Genomic DNA, 27,247 nt, shown 5'->3' with positions numbered 1-27,247 from the left:
GGTTTTGGATTTACCTCGACAGAGTAGGACAGGCCGTTGTCTGTGTTTTGATTGATTTTACTGAAAAGATCTTCACACATCTACAGAGAGAAAACATGTACGGATTAGTAATTGATTTTACATTAAAGTGGTCATGAGATGTATATTTGAAGCTTAAAAACAAACACCTCTGCAAGGATATTTTACTATAAACTTTCATTAATGTGTTTCCTTCATGACATGATAGTTGTGTGTGTGTGTTGTATTGTTTTTGACATTTATTGGAGCAGCAGCAACTGATGAATTTCCCATGTGGATTAACAAAGTATTCTGACTCCGAAATCCAGAAAATCGATCGCAGCACTTCAGCAGAAGAAGAAAATACCCAAGTGAACAGGACCACTCAATAACGCATAAACAAAGCAACATACTCCATGTTTCTGACATGGTATGCACTCTGTTTAGCATTCTCTTTCTTTAATCGATTAATTTGTCGCTTTATCAAACAATTATTGATAACCTGTTGGATGACATTTTACATAAACTATCCACTATTTTCCTCCCAGTAAAACCATAAATCATCCTCAAAAATGCAGTATTAGTGTCCAAAACAAATTACAGGCTTGTTTTTCCAAATGTCAAATTGTGTGCTTGTTAGCATAAAACACTCAGAGGGCACACTTTCATACAACAAAAAAATGTATTGTTAGTGTTTAATTTGATGAATTTAGTCCATGCTCGTGATAAAATGATTAATTGATCAACTATGAACACCCTGTTTCCGACAAGGGAACAACACTGAAACTAGAGGTTGACTGATATGGATTATTCTCATTAATGTTTCTGATTTTTTTTAAATATCTCCCGTGTATGATGCTTCTCAGTGTTAATTCTCACAACTTATTTTATTTAGTTTTAGTCTTAAGGCTCATTCATACTTCACTAGATGCAAGAACTTCTTGTTCTTGCACCCTGAGCTGCAAAACAAAGTCACTTTTTATTCGTAGCCATGGAAACCTTTTGCAAGGTGCAAGAACAAGAAGTTCTTGCATCTTGTTTATTATGAATGAGCCATAGTCTTTTGATGAAAATGTCCTTTAATTTTAGTCGAGATTTCATCGACTAAAATTGTACGTAAATTTAGTCGACGGGTGGATTTTTTCAGGGCATTCATGTTAAGTAAGACAAAAATCAGCAGACTCCAAAACAAAAAATGATAAGTCTCTATTTTTTATGGTTCCAAAGTCATGAGCAAAAATCTGCAACATAAAATATATCAAACATGATCAGAGTAGAAACTTGTGACCGATTTTTACCGCAATGTTTCTCAGCTCCACTGAAGACAAGGAAGTTGTGGGAGGGCTCATTTAAAGGGTGACTGACTGAGCTTTTTCCAATTTCGGTTCCGAAGAAATCGGCCTTTAATCATCCGCTATTGTCGACCTCTAGTTGAAACATAACTAAATGCTCAACTCAACTTTTAAAAATAGAAATGAAAGAAGTTTTGGACAAATATGAAAAAGAAAAACTGTAATGCACAAGTGACAACAGTATTCATAGCCTATATATCGACTGCAGGCCTTTTCCATAGCTCACAATTACTGCAGTTGGGCTATTTTTGAACAGAGTAAGACCAGAGAAAATCCAGTGCTCTAAAATCAGAAACAGTCTTTACCAGTGGGATGATTCCTTGCTGGTCTTTGACGTCCTGTTTGCCCATCATGGTGTAGGACTTCCCCGCCCCGGTCTGTCCGTAGGCGAAGATACAGACGTTGTATCCTTCAAAGGCATGAAGCAGCATCTCCTCCCCGATGTCCTTGTACACGAGCACCTGAGACGCAAAGTTCTCGTCCTCTGGCTGCGGGCACAGATCAATAACCGGCGTTATAAATCTGAACTCATGTCGTTAAGCTGACAAACGCAGTATGAAAGAGCACAATTAGCTATTCAATGATCACGCATGACATTAAGACCGCTGACAGATGAGAATACCCTGGAGAAAGTCGTTTATCTTGGCACCTGGAGGGGGGCGGGGAGTGACATAATACTGTAGCAAGAGAACATTTACTCTTTGTAATGCATTTGAATAAAAAAAAGGCTATTATGAGAATTGACAAGCATAGGTTGAAAAGATTTCACTTAAAAACTTAAAATTGAGACACAATGGGAATTCGCTGCGAGGAGCCAATCAGAGGTGGGAGTTCTGGAAAAGCTGGATTCTCAGGGCACAAAGAAGCATGATATTGGCAAGTTAGTGGGAGGTATCGGCCATGAGGAAGTGTTGAACAGTTACAAAAGCAGAAATAACTAGCGAGATTCCAGGATGGTTCTTGTGTCTCAGATTGTCTTCTTCTGGTTGACTAAATTCTATGGCCTACGACCACATTAGTCCAGAAAATAGATTTAAAAATAGCTTTACTAACATCTCGGGCTCTGAGAAGCTCAAGGAGTGGTCACAGAGTCAGGACTAAACATGACGAGACTGTGTTTCAGTTTGATGATCTGGAACAGCCTTACAGAGGATAAGAGGCAGCCCCAAAACTGATGGTGTTTGAATAAAGGCTCAAGACCGACTTATTTTTCAGAGCAACTCGTTTCGTCTGTGCCATCGGCCCCTTTGACCACCACTCACTCACTCACTCCATTCGCCAGACTTCCTGGAGTTACCAAACAGTCTCGCATCCAAGCACCAACCAGGCCCCTCCCTGCTTAGCTTCCAAAGTCTGACGGGATCGGGCAGAGCAAAGGCGGTATGGCCACAAACAACTGAAAGTATTTGATTTTGCATTTGCATCGTTTGTTGTTTAGATTGTTCTTTCTTTGTATTGCTTTTTGCACAAAAGGTGCCTCTCAAATAAATGTGCTTGCTACTCACATACTGAATCTCCTATTGACCTAAAACATTTACAATAAGCTAATTGTCCAGCTATTTAGTTCAAACCGTACATATACAGAGGGAGGAAAAAGTATGTGAACCCTTTGGAATTTCTTACAGTACATTTCTGCCTAAATTAGTCATTTAATGTGGTCTGAAATTACAACACAACTGGGTTAGAGCATCTCCAAAACAGCAGCTCTTGTAGGTTGCTTCCCGTCTGCAGTGGTCAGTATCAATCAAAAGCAGTGAAAAAAGACACCAATCAATTGCTCAGAACGGCTGCGGTCACAATGTTATGCCTAATATCAATGTATGTAGACTTTAACCAATACAAAACCCAAACTATCTTATTTTGAGGGTAGTTACCGTAGTGTGGGACCAGTAGGAGTAGTCGAAGTTGAAGCTCTTGTTGTCTTTGGCCTGTTTGGGGTTGACGATGGCTGAAAGACAGAGGACACGGACACCGGTCAGTGACAGGAGCACAGCTGACAACAGGAAACTTCATCAGAGCAGGAAACAGAGACATGTAGAGCTGACGGAGCAGGGAAAGGTGGCAACAGTAAATATGGTGGTCCTTCAGAGCCAGTGTCCTAAGTATAAACCATTAAGACACTAAATAATTGCGAGAAAATGCACTAAAACTAACTGGTAGGCAGTATGTGCGTAGGTTTGCATTTCATTAGTGTTGCCAACAAAGTGAACTTTAAAACAGTGTCTTTTTTAAGATTTGGTGGAGCGATCTTCTCCCTCAGTAATGCTCAATTTCTATTATCAGGCCATTAGAAATCTTGACAGATCATTTTGTTTTGTGTCTCGATGATTAATGCGCCCTCACACATTTGTTGGATTCTCAATTTGTAATTTGTCACTTTGGGGGCATCACGTAAAAAAAAAAAAAAGAAAATCCCATTATTCAGCCGGGGTTACTGCTGCTACGGCTTCCGAGCGTGAATGTAGAAATCAATACAGTAATGAAGACAAAGCGTTTTAGCATCGCGCCTTTTCATGAAACAGATGAAGCATTTTGAGGACTCCAGTTGACCTATTGATTTTACATTTTACAGGTTAAAGCAACAAGTCTCCAGAACCGAGTCGAACGAAGGAACTTCACAAATAACCAGAACAATCATCCACCTCCTTCGAGCTTCAAGGTTTTACAATTGATTCTCTATACATTGTTATTCCTGGTCCAACCCTCTCCCTTTAAGTGGCCATGAGCAAAATTCCCATTCGTTTTTCCCCAATAAAATAATTAAGCTAAAAAAATAGGGTTTTAATTTATGACCACGTAACACCAATATTACAAATAGATGGGAAGGTTCAAATACAACGTGGCATTACACCCAGTCTATAATAGGCTGGGCGATATTGGCAATAACTAATGTGGCAATATTTTGAAGGACTTTCTGAATGACGATGATGAAGCAATACTTTTTCAAACCACCAGAAAAACACTTTTTGCATTTTTCCTGAAATTCCCCCCTCCATTTTTAAACATTTTATTAATTATTTTATTTTACACTTTATTTGCCATTTTTTTTGCCCTATTTTTTTCCGCTATTTTTCCCCATTTCTTGACATTGGAGATAAACTCAATTTATTCTTAGTATATTGTAGATTGTAGGGCAGGGCGATAGGGCCTAAAATCTATATCACTATGCAAAAAAGAAATATCACGATAATGATGGCCTGGTTTAACCATACTCTCGCACTCATTGTGTTTCATACACAGGGTCTGGAACTTCACAATGAGCTCTGTTATCAGGTGGAAGGGGTGAACTCCTTTGAAACGATTGGATCTGATTTTCACTAGCATTTGGTCGTGATTACTTCAGTGATAGTTTATTATTGCATAAATATAGGAAAACAAATACAATCAATAAAGACATCAACATAAAATTAATCAATCAAAGTAAGACAAGTATTAAAGTAAGACAAGTCAGGCAAGAGTGTAGATAAAACACTTCTTGTTCGCTCTGTCTTGAGCACTATTTTTAAGTCTTGTTTTGACTCGCTCTGTCTTGACCACTATTTTTACTTGCTCGTTCACACAAAGTTACCTAACCTCTGTTTTGTTGCTCCCTCTCCTCAGGACATCAACATAAAATTAATCAATTACAGTAAAAGGCAAAAATGATCTACTCAGCAGTTTATATCCTTCATTTCATTTTACTTTTTAAGCACCTTTCCCCGTGTTCTACAGCCAGTGTTTATGCTGCTCTGATGGAGCTGAGCATAACATGAATGATATCGTGTCCACAACAATATCAAAAAATTATATTGCAATAATGATATGCGATACGATATGGCCTACTCCTAGTAGACGGTACATCACCCACCTCTAGTGTATAACCACCAGGGTATTGACTTAAAGTGGACATATCCTGCTTAAAGGGACTATACGGAATTTAAAAATGTTAAAACTAAGTATTTTCCTCCTCCTACATGTTCCAGCCATGTCCTAATGTGTAGAATGAGCTCAGACCTGTTCACCACAACTGCCTCTAAAATCCTGCACTGTCACTCAAAAAGGTGTTAATTCGGGTCCGAAGTGCCGTCATGCACGAGCTTTATATAGAAGCTGCAGTTACGCATAAGACCTGAGGTGGAAGTAGTGAGCATAAAATGTCCAACTTGCATCTGGCCCCTTTAATTAATGCTTAACAAATTATTGGATACCAGTCAAGTTCATAAGAGTCAGTTTTGTTAGACCCAACCCCATTATGCTTTATGCAAGGTGATGTAATCGTGTCTAACTGTGCAAATGAGAGACTGTGACTCGGTAATGTCCCTTGTGAAAGAATAAAAGGTCAGACTCGGTCTAGTACTTGTATGAATACTACACCAGGCCATATCCAATTACTATGATTTCACTGATGCCAGCTACAAAACTATTTCCTCTCTACCTCCTTCTCTCTCTCTCTCGGCCGGTGATCCAGATCATTTGTGGCTAATGCAGGTGCGGTCAATAAAGGAGGAAAAGAGCCCTGAGCAAAGTGCACTCTGTAGTCGTGTACACAATTATATTTCCTCTCTCTCTCTCTCTGAAATCCGTGTGTGGCCGGTTTAGTGTTTCAGAGCAGGGTTTTGTGACGATAATGAGATGGATTCATGATAAAATGGTGGGTCGTATCCAGGACTTTGGCACAGCTCCCATTTGTGATACATTTACTGTGCAGTTTATTCTCATCTCCATCCTCAGGCTGCAAGTTTTCTTTATTAAGATCTTGGCTCAGATTTGGATAAACCTCCCTGAGTGCTGCACCATTGTTACGCACTGCTCCTGACGAGGGTTGCAAAGGGGTGGAAAATTACCAAAACATTTACATACATTTTCTAGAAACTTTCAGTGGGCATTTTCACAAATTAAAAACTGTCAAAACATGACAAACAGTGACCACTACTGTACGACAAGTGGGCGGGGCCTGTGTCTGTTACCTGCCGCCCCCCCTCGATCAGGGGAGTAGGGGAAAGTTGCAGACCTGGAGCCGAGACAGATGTGAAGTGAATCCAACGTGATAGAGTGCCCTCTGTTGGAGAAGACGGATCTAGACCGATCAGCCTTTAGGAAGGTTGATACTGATTGATATTGATCTACATCACGCACGTGAGGAGTTAGTAGGCTAGTTATTAAAATTTGTTCATGAAAATAAAACAAAATTCTTATGAAGACATTTGGAGAGTGTAATTAGATGCTTCTGTTGATTTATAAAGATAACATAACTTCGAACAGCTTACAAATTGGTTGTTATTTTTGTACCTACACGATCCTAAACTTAACCTAACCCTAATCCTCACAACCCTAGCCTAATTCTAAACCTCACAACCCTAACCTAATCCTAATCTTAACCTAACCCTAACAATCCTAACCTAACCCTAATCCTAATCTTAACCTACCTCTAATCCTAACAATTTTAAACTAAACATAACAACAATTGTAAAATATAAATTATTAATAATACTGTCCTGGATCTGCTCCTACCAGCAGAGGGCGCAATATCGCCGCCTCACCGATCTGTGCCAGCTCCAGGTGGGCAGCTTTCTGTTACTGGATCAGGGGGCTATAGGGTAAGGGTTAGTTAACCCTACTCAGGATGTGTAACGCAAGTTGTGTTTCACTCACACAGATCTCACACATATTTTTAGAAACTCAAAGGTCTTGGCTTTCAAATTAGGTGTCACACTGGCATATAGGCTGTAAGCTCTCCAGTCAATACGCTTTGAGATTTGGATGTGAATGATTATTAACCCTAACCCTAAGGTGGCAGTTAAGTGGTTAAACAGAAGCCTAAAATATAAAACACCTGGCACAGACTCTTAAAACAATGATATTGTAATACTGCCAGACTGAAACAAACATGAAATGAGTCTAGTCCATTTTCAAAAGCCATTTTTTGTATCGACCACAACCTAGAATACCTTGAAACCTCTTCAAACCCAGGTGACACGGAGATGATGACGATTCCCAAGATTTTACAAGTCAACACCAGTCTACCTTAACCTTATGTTACTTATGTTGCATACTGTGAGTGTTTTCAATGACATCACTGTATTATTGCGTACGCTTGACTCCACTTCACAAATCAATAAACTTGTTGCTGCCCCACATTCACCAAAGCCCACACCTGCCTCTCCTTTTGCCGGTTACGTGGAGCAGATCTGACTGCAGTATGACATCGTCTGCTTACTCATCCCTGATTAAAGAGTGATTCATGCAAAATGGTCTCTGTAACCTCCGCCGCCGGAAGAGAAGTACCTCGCTTTCAGACATAGTAATCACTTTAGAAAAAGGCTCTGGCTAGGACTGGCATCGTTTGTGAAACTCATTGGGAGGGCAGTTTCTGTGACGTGGTTGGCACTCGACGTAAGCGAGTCACGACCAAGTCAAGCTGAGAAAACATTCAGCAGCTTTTTACTTTGGCGTCTTTACTACCTGCCATGTCGGGTCATTAGAATTACAAAAGCCAGCTCATGTTTTCCGATTTCATCTCTGTACTAGCTTATCGTGTGGCTGCTTGATGATGTTTAATTACAGCAGTAAGAAAAGGGAGGAAAGGAGATGCCATTTTAAAGCCTAGACATTTAGCACCAGCCGACCCGTCAAAGACAATTTTACACTTTGGTGGCAACTTTCATTCACATCCCTCACACTGTGGGTCCTAATTGGGAGAAAATATGACACACATTTTCACTGACGTCTGGATGGGTTTCCACTATTTCAAATGATTTCCCTCATAAACTTATAAAACATAGGGCCTCATTTCCTAGTTATCCAGAGTGTTGTTGATTTCTGGAGATATTTTTTTCTTAAATTCATGCAGTTCTTATATTTGAAGAGCTTAGTGGCGCTAGGCTAGTGCATTTCTATGGTATCAGCTAGCCTGCATTAAAAACAGTCTGACACACTCCACAGTGCACCTGAGGCAAATCACTTATAACGCCAGACTAACCATGTAAATGTCTGTGTCGATAGAATCATTTTTGAAATATAACTGACCTTGTATCACATGAAAAAACGCATTTTGAGGGACTATTTTCTAGCAGATCACTCCGCCGCTGTGTAGCTTACAACCACAAAGCTGATGCTGCTCAAATATAGATGCAAAACAGTTATAATGATTCTATTAACACAGACGTTTATAAGGTTAGTCTGGTGTTATAAGTGATTTGCCTCAGGTGCACTGTGGAAAAAATACCTCCAGAAATCAACAACACTCTGGATAACTAGGAAATGAGGCCCTATATCAAAAATCCTGAAATATCCCTTTAACCTTAATAGCTCAATCCATTTACTTTAGTGTTGTCAGGGAGAGCAGAGGTTCTCATGTTGTGCATGTCCCACTGGAATATACTTCAGTGATACTTGGTCATCTGCAAATTGTGACTTCATTCATTTTAATTAGAGATAATGGGCCAGATCTTGTGGTGGCGCACGGGGCAGCGCAGGCTCTTGGCGAATTATTTTCCAAGTGGCAGAGCTATGCACGATTCGCCTCCGCCACTTGTGAGGGGGCGTCACAAGAGGAGGTGACTGCCCTGATGGCACCGCTCACATTCATTTCCTCGTTTACATCGTGCTGCCTTGTGTTCTTCCTTAAGCAGGTCTCACAGGTCAGACTAAAAGCTTTATTCACCCCATCGTGAGCTAAAAAATGTTCGCGTCTCGAGAGAAAAAGAGCTACAAAACAAAACAAATGCACATGTTCACCCACAACCCCTTCCCCCCGCTGCGGAGTTGATCTGGTTGGAGGAAAATGTGTGTCTCCACCCACTTAAATGCGCTAAGTCTGGAGTGGCAAGATCACAAAGCTGTCGTCTGCGTTTTGAGACACAAGATCGGGCCCAATGTCTTTCATACTTTAGCAATGTATTTCGGTTAGATGTTTTTTCTGATTTGAAAGCAATAATGTTAAGTGTTAAGTGGAGTTAAGTGGGTGGGGCTGATAATCGGGGCACCTGGTCCTGGTGTCCCTGGCTCCTATAAAAGAATGCGCCACTGATCTCTTTGTCCTCTCTCCTCTCCCTCGGACGCCAGCCAGGACCATGCGGTGATTCTTGCACATTCAAAACTATAGCCTTATATTTTGTTAATCCCAAATCTCTATCTACAGCGGATAAATAAGCAGTTTGGTTCCCGTTTGGCGTAAAGTCGGCTTTTGTAAATGCAGCCTGTCACACACAGCGCGCTCCTCTCTTGGTGCTTGTGCTGCTGAAATGAATGCACTGCGCAAAGGCTATGACCGGGCATTAAATAGCCTAAATAATTATTTACGTCGGGTTTGTTTCGGGCTCGGGCTGACAGTTCAAGTTTTTTGGGCCCGATTCAAGCTCTACTCGGAAGGTAATATTTCACCTTCCAAGTAGAGCTCATGAGGTGGTACTTGGTGTGAACATCTGGGAACCACTGGACCAGAGTCTATAATAGCAACTATTTGCCTGGCAAGTCCAGAATGATCCCCCTCTGTGCATTTTTTTATACACAGAGGGGTATCATTCAGTCTGGGCAGGACACCCGCTGTTGCTGCTGCCGTTTATTTGCCGTCACATGTTGTTTGCGAGCAGAGTCCCTCTTGAGACATGGAAGTTCTCTCAAAAACAATCCAAGAATGGCGCAGCAAGAGCTGAGAGCTTTTTTCCAATTGGCGGCAAATGACGAAAAACACATCGAGGTGAGATTCGTGATTTATGATCCCTGTATGATCCCTGTTGCCCCTAGAGGCCATAAGCGCAACTGCAGGTGTCAGCAAGATTTTTTAACTTATTAATTGTCTTGGAGAGTAAATACTACGCTGACAGAATAGGCGAAGGGAGAGAGGGATTTTGTACATCCAGTTATACAATGGAAATATTTTTTTTCACTCAAACTTAGCTGTAAATACTGTTTAGTAGGAGTTAGCTTTGCCCGTTAGCCCGTTAGCTTCTTCTTCGTGATTCTATTAGTGTGTATTGGTGGCTCCGGTCTGGTGGCAGTCAAGTTTCAAGCATGGTTTTCTGGCCAGAGACACCAGGGGGAGATGAAAGACCCTCCAATCATCCCATAAACACTTGTATTACCCCCACAGGGACTACGAAAAGGATTTATTAAGGTAAACACGTTACTTAGTAGTGCTTTAACGCCACATCCGCCCTTCCCTGCTTGGTTTACTCCACTTCCTGTCTGCTTGCATATGTTCCGCTCCAGAAATGTAGTTAATGTCGACAACAGTCACTTTCACATCGCCTGGAGGCTGTTCTGGGTCAGCGTGGACTGAGAGGAGAGCGCTCACAGTAACACGGGAAGGACATCTTTATTCGGGGCAGTGTAAAAGTGCCCACGTCAGCGAGACAGCCTGAACTCAGTGGCTGCGGGTGGAGACACACAGTATGACGTGTAACTGCATAAAGGAGTTAATTTTAGCATCAGCGCTAGTCCAGGATGCTACGTACACTCGGCTGCTTTGTGTGCACATTGCTTTGTTACATTGAACTGTAAAAATGGGTGGCTGTCGGAGGTTTGTTTGCTCAGCTTGTTTGGAGAGTAAATATTGTTTTATTACCATGAAAATATAATGTAGTTTACAAAAAGTATATAACGAGTGTGTCAATATGGTTTACACTGTTTCTGAATCATGTTTCCAGAGCAGCATGAAATTAGAAGAATAAAAACAAAACACGACTAAACTAGAAATAAACACAGGACGGACAGCATCATTACATTAGCATTGTATTTAAGTAGAAGATCACAATAAATTTGACATTTCAGGCAATTCCAATAAAAGATTTTAGTCACAGTGGAGAAAACAATTTGTCACTCATCAGTTTCCTGCTGTTATTTACTTGTCAGACTGAATAAAAAGGCAGTTTTTATTACAGTTATTATATGAAGCTGCACAATTAACTCCAACTGAATCACAATTGCTGCTTAAATGATTGCAATCAGCAAAAAGCCAAGACTGCAGTTATTCAAGTACAATGTTTTTTTGCAAACAACAAAATATTCTGTCTTCATGGGATAACTTGATACTGTAGTCTAGGGCCCAGCTGATATGGATATTTGTGGTCCAATATGGCCGATAGCAGCGATATTTGAAGTCATTTAATTTGATAAAGTTAAACGTTTATTATTATAGTAAAGGTTTCAATCAGAAATAGAAAAATGTGTTATAGAGGACCCCCGAAGTGGGTTTTTCTAAAGCCGATGTCGATGTTCACCGCTGATATGTTTGGCCAAATTTGTTTAACCCATTAACCTCCATGTTTTCTCCAGCTCAGCTTTACCCAAATCTAAAAGCTTCTCATTTGAAAGCTAAGACTTGCAAAATTAATCTAAACTAATCTTTTTCCTTGCTTTGTTGCCGCCTTGTCATGACTTTTGAGTCTCTTCTTTTGCTCTTTTTGTGAATTTTAATCACATTTTTGCCACTTTTTCATCACTGTTTTGTTGCCCTTTTGTTTTTTTTCCAAGAAGATTTTATATTTGTGTAATGCTGAACTGGAGATAATGTGCTCGGTTAAGGTGGGTGTTAAGAGATTAAATGTCTTGTCTATAATCCCTATGATTAGGGATGCACCAATCCAATACTGGTCTAGGATATTGGAGCCGATACTGGAAAAAATACGATATCGTGTATCGTAGAGATGCGCGGGTTGACCCGCACCAACCCGACCCGCACCAACCCGACCCGCACCAACCCGACCCGCACCAACCCGACCCGCTGTAATTTAAACCCGACCCACCCGAGCCGGAGAAAAGCCTCTCAGTTTGCCGACCCGACCCGCGCACATTAAAAAACTGCTGCATGAGTCGCAGCTGGATATCACTCAAACGGGAGCGCGTCACGTGACGCCGAGTTTACAGGAGAATTAGCACTTGATGCTTTGTTTTGCTACTTACTGCACTGCTGAGGAACCTTTGAAATCGCGAATGGACTTATCAGGAAACAAGGAGCAGAAACTATCATGAGACTTTACTTCCACCACGTCATGGACGACTCTTTCTGTCAAGTAAACGGAGTTTGGACTAAAGTGGAGCAGCTTTACATGACGCTAAGAAGTTGCCCTCCTCAGGTCAGCAAGATGCTGTGTCTTTTATATTAGTTTCACCTTGCCTCTTGTTGATGCATTACTTTCATCGCATGTGCGTGTCATCATGTGCTTGGGCACGGCTATTGTGACGCATTTGTAGCGGTGATCAAAGTCATACAAAAGCGATCGTCCAGGTGACATCTAAACATAACATACTATGACACGTTTACCCCATAAAACTAAACATTCAACTAAACACAGTCAACTTTTGTGGCATTTATGGATAATAATGCGCTGTATGTAGTAAGCCAACAATAAAAGGAAAAAAAAAAAGTGAGCTTTGTAACCCGACCCACCCGCACCCGAAGTTTGCCATAATTTTGAGGTACCCGACCCGACCGAATCCGCGGGCCCCGCGGGTTTCGGGTCGACCCGCGCATCTCTAGTGTATCGGCTACAAATATCCGATACTGAAGCGACCAGTTTTTCAATCTGAATGCCTAAAAAAACACAACTTTTACACCTAAATCTAAGTGAATATGGAATATGCATCCCGTTTGAACCAGAACCAGGAGAATTCAATGAAGTTAGTTTTAAGCTCCGCAAAAGTACTTTTGATCGCCGCGCAAAGGTCCGTGGTTGGCATAAGTATGCTAAAGTTAGCGGGAGCTTGCTAATGCTAAAGAAAACTAATCAAGGCTGGGTCAGAAACTATGATAGAAATACCTAAAGTAGCCTAATAAAGAAATAACTGATTTAACATATTTTTAATGATTAGATCACTTTATGTGAGTTGTTTATATTAATGTGACCCAAGGATATTTAGAGTAGAAAATCCAGTGATTCTTGCTAAATTTTATCCAAGAGTTTATCAATAGACATTATTGATAATTAAAATGGAGAAGAGAGTCAATAACATTTTTCACTCAGATAAAGACATTTTTAAGAAAGTCTCTTGGTCTCGGCAGATACTCAAAAAACAGGAAGTCTCTATCACATTCGGTTCCAGAGATATCGGGAGTAAGTTTCAGGTCTAGAACCACAATCAAAGCACAATTTCAGTTCAGAACCATTTAATCTACATGAAACTATTCTTTCTACTTTTACCCTTGAAAACTTTCATAGTCTGGGCCTCGGTTTGCTCTTTGGGCCCGTCACGTCTCATGCATCTTAATTAGTCCTAGATCGGGAGGGGCGATCGCACACACCGCATTGCTGCCATTCTCCCGTCGGTGGGAACTGGGCTCTTGGCAGCGCGCAAGTGTCACAGCACAAAGACAGACCCAGACACGCACAAAAGCTGCGCAATTTACTTTCTCCTCCACCTTTTTTTTGGGGGGGTCTGAACTTGAAGAAAACAAGGCTGTGCTTCTGAGTCTCCTTTGAGGCCATTGGGGATTTCTTTTTTGTGGCACCAGAGACTTCGGCCCCCGGCGAACATCCACGGACATTCAGGCAGAACAATGAGATCTGGTCAAAGCACTTCCCACTCACTAAACAGCCGCCGGTGCAATGTGGAGAATCTAGGCCAAGATAATGGACAGTACAGAGGACACTTCAGGCGAGACTGTTGCAGGAACTGAAGGGCAACACGATTTAAGGAAAACCACAACAAGCTTCTAAACTAATACAGGAAATGTTTTATACACGATAAGTCCTCATGGAGATCTGATGTTGTGTTTATGTTTTTCAGAGGATCCACGATTTTGTGATTATTGTAACTGTGCAGCCGTGTATGATGTTAGGCTGAACAAGAATTCCTTCTTCCTTCCCCCGCCTGAACCTAGCACATTTTCTCTAGTTCGGCTTTACCCAAATCTAACAGCTTCTTGACTGGAGAGCAACAGTGTAACACCTCATTTGAAAGCTAAGACCTACAAAAGTGATCAAAACTTTGCTGTCTTCATGTTTTTCTCACATTTTTGAAGCGTTTTTGTCCTGTCTCTTTTTGTCATGTTTCTTGTTGCTTTTTTGGTTGCTTTTTTGTCATGTTTTTGCTAAGTTTTTGTCATTTTTTCGTCATTTTTTTGTCACTTTTTTGTCATTTTTTGGTGCTTTTTTGTCATGTTTTCGTTACGTTTTTGTCACTTTTTTGTCATTTTTGTGTTGCGTTTTCATCCTCGTCTTCATCACTATGTGGATGCTTTCTTTTTAAGCTTTTAGACTTGCATAATGCAAAACTGGAGAAAATGGAGGTTACGGTTAAACATTTAATCTGGGCTCTGATCTCCAACCAGGAGCTACTTAATACTGTATCTCCCCAGCCTTTTTCCTATAACTCCCCAAAGACTTTCTCCAGTCCTACATGCACTAGTCATATTCTAGATACATTTTATTGTTGCTATTAACATGTTGAACACGCTCTCCAAACACTGTGGTAAATATAGAAAAGAATCAAGCAGAAACTCAACTGCAGCTTTAGGTTCAGTTCATTTAACGTGATGTGCACGACTCAAATATAAAGGTCAACACAAAAAACCCTTAGTGATTTAAATGAACAAGAAGAAATGGCAAAGACTGCAATTATAAAAAATCATATCCTCTGTCGAGTGTGATTGTTGTATTTTCAGAGGGGATTTTCGATAGCTTGTTTAGTTGATGAATTAGCTATAGAGTGGTTCAAAGCTCAATAAATCATGCTGGGAATTAGATATTTATCTGCACTTCTAAATATTGTTAAGTCTGTAGGAGCAACAGAAGTGGAGATATTGTTGCAAGCGTGTAAAGAAGACCTCATATATATATTTCTCTCTGTCTACGGTCACGAAAGGAAAGGAAGTGACAATATTTGGATGCAGCATCATCTCAGTCGCCTTGGACGTGGACACAAAACATGTCTGTAGTGCTACTCAACAAAACACCATAAAAAAAAAAAAAAAGCATCGCAAAGGGTGTGTCTCGTCTGTTTTATGACATTAACAGTAAGATGTTAAGGAAAACTAGCTAAAAATCTCAATGACCACTTCATGAAAGACCAATTTTTCACCTGCCTAACAAACACATGCCCCTAGAGGGCATATGTGCCACTGCAGGTATCGTAGCATGTAGAGGTTTATTTACTCATTAATTGTCCATAAGAGAAACTACTACGCTGACAGAAAATACAAAGGGATATTGTACATCATGCCACAACTCAATGACACAATGGAGATAATATTTTTCACTCAAACTTGGCTGTAAATACTGCTTAAGTGGCGCTAGCCCGCAGATAGCTTTGCTTTGCTTCTTCTTCATAATTCCATTAGTGTGTATTGCGCCTCTGACCTGGAGGCAGGGAAGTTGCAAGGGTGGTTTTCTGGACAGAGACACCAGGGGGAGATGAAAGACCCTCCAACCATCCCATTAACACTTGTATTACACCCTGAGGGACTACGGAAAGGATTTATTAAGGTAAACAAGTTACTTAGTTCTTCTTTAAATCATATATTGCAAATCAATTTGACCAAAATCAATCAACAATGCCTTCAAAGCCAAACTGCTCTGGTTTTCCTGCTGTCCGTTCAGGGCGAACCACCAAAACTAATCGCAAATCGTGAAGTGAATAAAGTGCTAGATTAAAATGGCTGATGACTGTGCCGGGCTTTTCCAAGGACATTTAATGGCTCGGTGATAATATGCTCCCGACGGACCGAGATAGCAATTTAGGCTCACAAAGGGGAACTGCTGACGAAATGACTCCAACAGAACAGAGGAGAGAGGCTACGTAACACCTCGTATCTATGCTCCTTTGCAAAATGTAATCTAAGGAGGAAATCTTATTTACAGCAAAACTACAGAGAATTGAAGAGTGGCTTTACATCGACAGAATGGAACAAGAAAATAGATTGGAAGATGTGAAAAAAGATTGCTCCAAAAAAAAAAAACTAAACTTGGCTGAACTTTTTTACTCTGCACCTAAAAAGCCACGGTGTTGTTTAGTCACCCATGACACGAGGAGGAGGGAGGGGAGAGAAATTAGGCCAAACGGTAAATATTTCAGGACCTTTCATTCATTATTGATGAGTGGCTTTACCTTCCGAAGCACAGAACAGATCGAGTGTCTTTCCAGCCGACGCCGGAGTTTCGTACAAAGTGAACTAAAGGAATGTGGTATCTGGCCTGTGCGGCTAAATTTAAGACAGCTTTTTCCCTTGTTAAGACTTCATTATATTGATCACACATGCCATGAACAGAAAGACAGCTTAAAAGAGATAGTTCAAATAATTGTCATTTTGTAGTTGAGTAAAATGTAATACTTTCCTTAAATACAATTAAAAAAAGTGCATTCATAGATGTTCTCCCTACAACCAGAGGCTTCTTCAGCAACTCATGATCTTTTAGCAGAAGGCTGGGTGATCTGGACCTTGTTATTGGGTCAACCTGTCTTTATTCCAAAATGCTTCTCTCGACTTGAGTGGCCTATTGAACATTGAGTTTCAATATCAACAACTCTTTTTACACTCTCTACTCTGTGATAGTGTGATGGGCTGATAACGTTCTTGCTGTGGTCCTGACTTTGGGGCAGAAAAGGCTTCTTTAAACGAGAGATGCACCGATCCAGCTTTTTTTCTTCCGATACCGATACTGGGGTATATAATATCCGATATTAACCGATACCAAGAGACTTTCTTAAAAGTGTGAAAGAGTGAATTGTGAGATCAATAAAGTACTTTCTTGTCATGATGTTACAGATCAATTATCAATTTTATCTATTACTTAACTAATGGAAAAATATTGAACTTGAAGGATCACTGGATTTTTGACATTATCCTTGGGACAGGCTATTTTACATTAACGGCTCACATGAAGTGATCTGATCATTACATCTTGTCCATTACAAATATTCAGCATTTCATAAACGCTCCAGCTGCGGCCTATTACATTTTATTAGGCCACTTTAGGTATTTCTATCATAATTTCTAATCCAGCCTTGATTAGTAACCACTAGCATTAGCATGCTCCCGCTAGCTTCAGCATGTGTTGCTAACCGCGGCATTTTGCACGGTGATCAAAAATACGTGTGCAGAAGTTAACCTAACTCAGCGATTGAATTCTCCATGTTCTTAGTTTCAAAATGATTTACAGCATGTCCATATTCACTTATGTTTAGATGGTGGAAGTTGTGATTTTAAAGCAGTGAGCCGCTTTTTTCCAGTATCAGCTCCGATATCCGATATCAGCATTGGATCGGTGCATCCCCACTTTAAACAGAGGGTAAGTTGACCTGTAAGTTTGCCTGTTGACAGGGGGGATTTCTTTCTTCACAAAAATGGCCTCCTTCAAAGGTTGAGATTTCAATTCCTGGGCCGTGCCTGCCTTCCTGTGTCTGTACGGGTCCATCCGGGTGTTCCGGTTTCCCCCTTCAACTTCAAACATGCACAAAGGGTCCTTCCTCCAGCCAGGTTAGCACTGCGGTCGCCCACAGCTCCTTGTTTAGCTTGACTACTAAACAGGTACATCGTTTTTTGTTTTTTTTTTGTCTTGAATGGAAATGTACTTTTTTGCATTATAAAACTTATTAACAACAGACAGTATTTATCCAACAGCCAATGTTGCCTTTAATGTAATTCTAGCTGTAAAATATATAAAATTCCTTTGAATAGAGTAAATATATTATTACTCCGGGGCTCCAAGAACATTATGGATCAATCAAGGGGCCACGATGTCCTGGACTTTGGGAATGGCTGCTCTACAGGGACAACAAAGTACACCTGGCTCCATCTTAATCCATCATACTATTCAGTTGATAAGGGAAAACATTACATCCCTGTTTTCTGTCATTCACCGTGTGCATTAAAGTTACATATCACTGCTTTAAAATCAGCCCTCTTAATAACTGATCTTGTGCCGTGAGGATTATGTCACCAACATCAATATTTTAAATGGAAATCTAAGTTTTTTACATGTTGTTCTGTCTCACACCTTTGATGCAATTATGTATCTGTCGATCTCCAGACGCACATTCTCCTTCCCACTCAGACACAGAAAATTCACACTTCCCGCCCCAAATCTCGCCACCCTATATCCCGAATTAGGACTGTACCAGGGGTGAAAATAAATGAATGATTATACTGAAGGTAAAGAAGCTCCACTACCTTACACAGAATGAATAATAAAAGATCAAAATAGATCATCTGCAACACAAAAAGTAAGACAAAAGGCACAAGACAAAAAGGAAAATCTCAGAAGAGTAGAAATGATCATAAAATATGCGTTAATGATTATTTTGGATCCGAAAAGAAGAAACTGTAACTCTGATAAACAGCATCACACAGCTTAAGGCTTACACAAATTGTCCAGCAAACACTTTCTATCCATGGATTAAGGAAATTGCACCTTGAAAATGAAAAAATCGTTCTCTAGCGGCATTTTAAGCATGATTTAAAAGCCACAACCGACAACTAAATCAGTTTTCACTTGTTACTAAATTCGTTTTGTAGTAATTTAGTCATTTACAGCGATAAATAAAGGCCAAAGGTAACAGCCATGACAGACCCCGGGCTGGAAACCCCTCAGCTTAAGCCGACCTTCCAGCTGAACATCTGCTGTCTCTGTGCATGGATCTATAATAGCCCAACACTGAGGCATTAGAAAGCACATTATTTCACTAAAGAAGATTAGGACGCACTATAGACTGTGGTCCCTGGGGCTGTTCGGGATAAAGCACAAGATGAGAGTTTTATCAGACTATTTTCATTATTATTACACGGATAGCAGGATAACAGTTCAACTATAATGGACACGCTCATGTCACTTAGTGTTGTATTAAATAAAGGATACAGTTTGTATAGTATGGTAAAAGTCTTGTTACATTAAAGGTTGTGTTTGTGTGAGTCAAGAGGCTGGAGGAAAACCATGAAGTGCTACAGAACTATCAACTCTTATGCCTTTCTTCAATGAAAATGTACTTCCTTCAACTAATACTTCTTCAATTACACAATATGAGGTCTTTTATCTCCTAAATGTTATCATGAAACAGAAATTAACATTACTGCAACACCTAAGATACAAGTCCCAGCACATGCACACAATATTAAATCAACATAGCACATTTTTTCACTCAAGATTGTGATCAAATTTGACTCATCAAGCTGCTCTAGAAATTCATCTCAGGTCAAGAGGCTTCGTCAGCAACAGACAGTCTTTTAATAACAGGCTGGGCAGAAATACAGGGAGGGGTTTACAGTAACTTGTGAAATCCACCATCTGTATTTTATAAAGCTACTCTCACCTTGTTCAAGAGGCCCTAATGTCCAGCGAGTATATAACTTTACATGGGCCTGGTATTGGCTTGAACGATTTGTTAGACAGTTCATGTGAATGCAGACTGAATTAAAATTTAAGTGCTTACTGCTGAAACTAGTGCACTCTCGGGTCTGTCAAAGGGCGACAAACTGTAAAACTCGCAAAGCACCAACAAGGCCCATGTTATTGGCTATAAAGAAAGGAGTTGAAGGCGTAGAGCTATCAAACTAAAACTATACGCTTTTTTCCCTTAGTGTCTAAATCAATGTATATCTTTGAATCGTGGCAACACAATGAGGCTCTAGTTTAGAGTCTGCTCGTCTGCTTATTTGGAAAATTCCCTTTTTTGCCTGGACACACATTTACATAGCCTGTTTTGTCTCAGATGTTTGGTGCAGCCAAGAGATAATTCCTGTTCTGATATTGGGCTACACAAAACCTTTGACTGATTGGTTTAAAATGGCTGATAGTGGTTACAATTTGAAGATGCACCTATTTGTTAATGTTTAAGTCCGAAAAACTTTAAAAAAGTCTCCTGATCTTTCATATGAAGAAAACTGCTCAGAGTCCTGCTCATTAATATGTAGCTACAATTAGGCCCAATTAGATAACATAACCTTTTATTTAAAATGTTTTTAGCTTCTATCTTGACCTGTTTTGGAGCTATAGTGGAGAGGGGGAGAGGCTAAATGCTAACGCCGTCTGCGCTGTGTTTACGTGATTGAAGGCACGGGTGAAGACCAGACAGGTCCTAAAGAACTCGTCAAAGGTAAGGTAAGAACATACTGTATCTCAGTATGTAAAAACGGTGCCCTATTCCTTTAAAACACAACACTCGGCCTTTGTGAAGCAGCAGATCGTCAGAAAGTCGCTGCTTCTGCGCTGGTGTCATTTCGCTGCGGAGCGTCTGAAACGCTGCAAAATTGGCCGCACGTTGGGGGGACATGGAGCACCGGACTCAATTTTACGATTTAGCCATTTTCTAATTCGTCTGTTTTTAAAAGCATGAATATATTGAATTAATTCGATTTATCGCCCAGCCCTACACTCTATGCAGAATTATTTGGATTTGCGATAAAAGGATAAGATTTAGTTAATGAGTGCTGTGTCTGTGACAAGAACAAGACGACTTGTACCACCTCATTCAATCAGAGGATCATTCTCTGACCATATTTAATTGACATTTTAAAAATGTCCTCACACACTGATGACTGTGCATATTTTATTATCTTTTTTTTTACAAAGAACAGACTGGTACTCACTGGTGGTGTTCCCAGTCATCTGAATGATGCACTTGCTCTCGCGGCCGATCTCCCTGGAGTTGAAGGGCCGGACTCGGACCGCCACCTTCACGGATGCTGCCATGATGCTGCCGGGTCACAGGAGCACCCACGGGAGCCGTCAGTGAAGCCCGAGACGAGGGCCTTAAAACCTGGAGGAGAGAGAGAGGGAGAGGGATTAACGCTTTGTCACTGCTGTGGGTATTACATAATGTTACTGTGTGAGAGGAACAGCAAAGTGGATGCAGTTTAGAATTGTCAAACAGAAGTCGGGCAGCAGTTGTCGTTATTGTTTTAATACAGAATGACCTTCCTATCTCAAACCTGCCACATTGCTGCGTCTGGAGTCATTTAGGCACTGCAATATTCCTTGAAAACAACTTAATATCCTGTCTCCATGGCGTTCTATGAATGTAGCCTATTCTCTATCAGACCTCTACAAACTGAAATGCATGTGATTCTTGCAGGCCTGTACTGTAAGCATTTCATATTTCAGTCTTGTCTCAAATGTGAGTTCTCCATGACGTGTTTAAGAATGCGCACAGTGAACTGAATATTGATAATTCGCCTAATCAAATCTGAATTGCAAAACTTGTCCGAATAATCAAGAATCTGTGCAGCCCTTATGCGGGAGTGTTCATGCTCGGTGACGCGCCCTGTCGGAAACAAAACCAGAGAGATTTGAACGAAGAAAGACTTAGGTTTTATGGATTAATTAATCTTGTTTCTATTTATAAAACGTTCCTAGGGGTCATTTAAGTGCTCTGTCATGGTTATATAAGCTGTTTTTGTAGAGTAGCCTCAGATGGCTGTTCAAAAGTCTGATGAACGGGGTTGACTTTGCTAGCACCAGGTTCATCAGACTTGAAGGTTAATGAGTAATGACTGAACAAACTTGTTGTGGTCAGGGAACCGCACGTACTGTCTGGGTGAAAAGTCAAATCTAATGTTGGGGTTAGGAGGCAAGGCATCTGGGGTATAAAGTAGAATGTTCGGTTGTGATACATAGACTTCCGTGTTACGTCCGTGGAAGCATGTTGGGCTTTAACATGTATTCTGTGACATCTGATTGAATAAATGACCTCAAGAAGGAAACCATTCTCCTGAGAGTGATTTCGATGCGGACCGGAGCAGATAGCGAACTTAGTTACGCACCTTTTTTAATTCTTAACAATTTGGTGACCGCCGACTTGATATTTTTGTAACAAATCGTCCGTAGACTTTTTATAACACGAGTCCGACGGAGCAGCCCTCCATCTCCGCTGCTCACACGAAGGTACAAAGGTCCAACAGCGCAGCCCATCCCATCCCCGCGGCTCTCACGAGAAAGTTCCAGAGGTTACCGGAGTCTCCGTAAAGATCCCATCCCACACGACAGGCCGGCAAAAGGAGAAGGTGACGCAGAAACCTATTTGTAAAAAATTCTGTTAATTGGTTTAAAAACAAATTTTGTTGTTGTGGGTTAAAGAGGGGCTTTACGTATACATTTTCGTAATTAATTAATAGAATAAACTAGTTGTACCTTTTTTAAGAAAAATAAGAAAACACTTGAATACCGTGCTGATTTTTTTAAAGTAGCTACAAGAAAAGAAAGAAACAAGGGCTTTTTCTAGCACGAGAGAAAATAAACAGGAGAAAAGCAAAATACCGTGCTGTTTTTAAAATGTTGTTTTTGGGCACGAGAAAGAAAATAACGAGAAAATAGTATACAGCTGTATAATTATAACAGACTGTGGGTTTTTTAAGAAAAATAAATAAAAACAATACAAAAATAACTGAACGTTCATTTTTTAAAGAGTATAAGTAAATAAACAGTACAGGGAAAGTGTAGGGACAGATGATAGTAGGCTATAGGCGTTTATTGCAAAAAAACCACATTAAAAGATACCATATGTTTTGTAATAAAAAGTGTAAGTAGATAGATAATAAAACAGTGTAAAAATAAATTAGTAATAAGAATAATAAACGTAAAAATAGCATAAAATTAGTAATCAAAATGACCAACAATTAGTCTAAAAATAGTAATAGATTTATTTAAAAAATTGGTACATGCTGTTTGTTGCTGTGATTGTGGCTTTGTATGTGTGTATTGAGTTATAGTACGTAAAGCATGTTCAAAGAGGTGTGACAAGAGCCTTGTTATTGAACGCGCCGACCTTTGAGCGTCTGCCTGATAAGAAGGCAAGAGAAAAAACCTAGACGATAGATTTGATCTACATGTCCAATCTGGATATACATGGTTTGAATAATCCAAATAACAAGATATACTGTATAAGCGTGGTTGTGTGGAGGAGAACAGTATTGGGCGAGTGCTTGGAGTTTTGACGGTGCATTTTGGTACTGGTGGTTATGGCTTTGAAGCGCTGGGTCTGTGTCGCATGCAGCTGTTCCGGAGGCGTGGCTTGGTTTGCGCTGCTTGGGTTGTCGTAGGCTGCGTTTGGCAAAAGGTAAACACATTTGAGTTGCCTTTGGCAGAATGTAGGCTGTGACTCCTGGTGTGGTGTGACGTGGCTGTGTTTTTGGGGCACTGGTGTGCGATGCTTGCTCGTTGCGTGTTTGGAGCTGTAATAGCTGGTGTGGAAATGTATTGCAATGTTTTTGGATGGCTTGCCCATTGTTGTTCTGACCTACACAATTGCATAAACTAAAGATATTAAAATAGAAAATAAATTAAAGAGTAGCCTCCCCCATTCTCTTCTATTTTGTAAAAACATATTAAAGCATATATATTAGATAGTTTCCCCTCCCCTTCTCCCACAGTGACCATGCTGTGGGGAAAATCATAGCTCCTCCCCAGCTCTGACAAAGCATGTTCCTATAAAGGTCATATGGGCGGGATCTGCAGTGTAGACTCGGCCCTTGTGTGACGTGTACAATGATGACAGTCCGACTTTCAGTAAATGATTAAGACTGGAGGCGATATGGAGGTACTACAACAGTGGCAACCTCTAGTGTTGTGAAAGAAAAAGAAAACAGAGCTGTCAGCGTCAAGTGGTGCAGTGTGCGTTTGATTCAGCAAAAGTGCGTATAGTTTGAGAATAGCTTGACAATCTTGTCTTTCCTCATTTGCACATAAGGATGTTTTTGTGGCTTGAGTGCTTGCTTGTGGTGACTGATGTATTTCCCTATTTAATCTTAATAATATGTATATGCTTTGGATACTAGAATAATCAAACTTATTACTTTTATACTTAGATTATAAGTAAAATGAGATAAATTATGGTAAAACATATAAACAAAAAACATTATTTTGTTTAATAATAATAATAATAATAATAATAATAATAATAACGATAACGATAATAATAGTAATGATAAAATTAATATTAATAATTATTAATAAAATAATAACAATGGTTTCAAATTTTATGATCATAAATGTTTTATAATAACGATAAGTAAAACTGACCAGTGCGATTTTCTGTTTCTTTTAGATAAAACGTAGGAGACAAGATAGGGCGAGACTAAAGGACAGCCCATCCATGAATATTCAAACATTCCTGAGGTAAAAATTAACAATAACAAAACAAAATAAGAGATCCAAAATAATTAGCAATCCATTCTTAGCAATCCATTTAAGAATTAGAATTGATTAGTTAAGTTAATTGATTGTTCGGTTGTTCAATTGATTGAATTATTGATTGATTGATTGATTGATTAATCGATTGACTGACTAATTAATATAAAATAAAAACAAACAACAAATTTAAATAAATAAAATAAAATAAAACAAAATACATAGATAAATAAATTAAGTTAAATTAAATAAAGTAAAATAAAATAAAAACTTAACTTGATTAAGGCTTACGTATGTAGTAAAAGATAAAAACATTAGTATAAAGGATGTCTCAAATTACCACACAAAGCCAATTGATATTATTTTGGAACAATAAGATTCTGCAAAATGAACCCGATCCTACAAAGGCCAAATTCAATCGCTCTATTATACAAGATCTACTGAAAAAATACGCCCAAAAAGGCTTGATCCACAGAGGAAAGAATGCGATTGCACCAACAGAAGACCAATGGAGAAGTATCATGCAATACCACGAAGGAAAAGTCCTTCACTACAAGACCCATTCCATCCGTACCTTCCGGGGAAGAAAACTGAATGAACTAAAACTCAAAGACCATCAGAAGAAACAAGCCCAAGCTCGGAGGATGCAAAAATGGGCGAAGGAAATGCTGGAAAGGCAAGAATTAAGAGACTTGTCATCAATCCTTGTAATGAAACCGACGGATGAAGATAAAAAAGTGGCATTTAAAACAAAGCCTCTCCCGAAGAAGATTTTGAAGACACCCTCAACAACCGTTTACACAGTGGAAGGAGACAAAAGACACGGATACAACACACGCTCACAACAGCCTCCAACACGGCCAACCTCTCCAACGAGATATGAACATGATGATTATGCATCCGGGGAAGATGAGAAAGGTGAAGTGGAAACTGAAAGAAAACGCCGTGGATTAACCCCACGACAAGAAGATGCAAAAGCAGAACCACGATCAACATACTCTGCTACAGTCTATCCATTAAGAACAACGGACAATCAACAAGTGATGTATCAACCATTTACGCTTAAAGATTGGAGCGCCTTAATGCTGGTGTTGCCAAAACTAACAAAGGGCGGAGTCCCATGGATGAGAGCACTTCTTAAACATACAGCAGGAGACATATTATGTTGGAGTGACGTGCACGCGGCCTTGACAAAAGCTGCAGATGAAACAGTCGCACATAACGTCAAACGTGCAGTGGAAATTAAAGTGCGCATGAACTTGCAGAAAACTGTCTCCATACACATGTTTCGAAACGCACTCGAAGAAGAATTGAGAACAAGATTCCCGTGCATCATGACTAATGAACTTATGTCACTGCAGATGAAAGATGATGAAGACTACTACAGCTACAAACAACGTGCTAAAGCCCTGTATCATGATGCAACAGGAGAGCCAATTCAGCCAGGAACTGGCATAACAATCATGTTCTATTCCACCTTGGTGAAGGGAATGCCAAAATCAGTGCAGAATGCATTGAGTGATGTGATTGGCTTGTATACCAAATCTGAAGAAGAATTTGATGCACATTGCAACCACAACGTCACCAAGTGGTTGAACAACAACAAAGAAACTGACTCTAAGAAGAAAGAACTTGAGTTAGCAGCAATAAAACTACAATTGCAAAAATTGCAAACACAGTCTGAAGACATGAAGAAAGAAAAGACGTCTAATGTTATGACAGTCAAACAAGATCTCACTGAAGGAAATGTGCCAATAACAACTGAGCAATTGGCAACTGCCATCAAGATGGTGATGCAAGCACAAGGGACACTGTACAACACTGTACAACAAAACCAGCCTATCTATTACACCGCCCCATTTGTTAACACTCTAGAAGAAGAAGAACAGGAACAGGAAGAGGGCGAAGCAGCTTTGGAAGAGGACAATATCCATTGCTGGTTGGATGAGAAATGGTTGCAAACGGACGACTGGTCTTACCATCAAACATGAGCCACTGAAAACAGTGAGGTTGGCTGTGCAACGCTTGACAAATGCTGATAAGAATCACCATTCAAGAAGTTCTACCCCTGGGGTTCCAGGGGAAGAAGAGAGGGAAGAAGAGAGGAAAATACAGAGAAGAGAGGAGAAATAAAAACAAGGAAAAGATATAAAAATTAATGGGGAAATAGAAACAAGAAAAGATATATAAAAATAATTATTAAAATTTTGATTTTTAACTTTTTGCCTTATCTATCTTTATATTTCTGACATTTTTTGAATACATTCATTAGGATCAAAATTCAAAACCATATATACACAGAAGTTTGAATCATTATAGTATTCACTATAATTTTGCAGTACGTTAAATTAATATTTTTTGGATGTAAAACAAAGCATATTTGAATAATACTCTTGAAAAATAAAATGGGGTGCAAAAGAAGATCTTACATACTTAAGGCTGAGCTAAAAGACATTGTTGCATATAATTAAATATCAGATGAACTGCCGGATGAATCTCTTCCATTACAGGACAAGGACGCACCTGTAATTGGAGAGGCTGGAACTCAGTAAGGACTGTTGAAAAGAGACTGGTCATTACCTAAGAGAGAGATCTATGACTGTATCTCTCCCACAAGCTGAACCAAAGGTACTGTAATTCACAAAAACACCATCCAAGTACAGGAAAAGACACTTTTAGAACCAAGTAAAAGAGCATGTGCTAGTAACCTCTGCTCTAGGGAACATAGAAGACCGAAGCTACGTCAGATTAAGGAGTAAGTGCTTGTAACCTCTGCTCCAGGTACACAGATGATCGTGGTCACATCTTACATCTTACACGTGACCAGAAGAAGCTGTTTCCATCATGAACATTATAAAAGTAAAT

The 27,247-nt window shown here is 39.8% G+C and overlaps 1 protein-coding gene across 1 annotated transcript in view; it reads right to left on the bottom strand.

Moving 5' to 3' along the window:
• The window catches only part of kif1aa (kinesin family member 1Aa), a 73,076-nt gene extending 52,042 nt beyond the window's left edge, over positions 1-21,034 (bottom strand). The window contains exons 1-4 of the mRNA XM_079575030.1: positions 20,848-21,034; positions 3,224-3,297; positions 1,655-1,837; positions 15-80 (exon numbers count right to left, since the gene is read on the bottom strand). Of these exons, the coding sequence (XP_079431156.1) occupies positions 15-80; positions 1,655-1,837; positions 3,224-3,297; positions 20,848-20,950 (426 nt within the window). The 5' untranslated portion in view covers positions 20,951-21,034. The remainder of the gene's footprint in view (positions 1-14; positions 81-1,654; positions 1,838-3,223; positions 3,298-20,847) is intronic.
• Positions 21,035-27,247: the final 6,213 nt, after the last annotated feature.

Source organism: Gobius niger (genome assembly GCF_951799975.1).
Source record: "Gobius niger genome assembly, chromosome: 17".
NCBI lineage: Eukaryota > Metazoa > Chordata > Actinopteri > Gobiiformes > Gobiidae > Gobius > Gobius niger.
This window is presented reverse-complemented; position numbering and strand designations above follow the sequence as displayed.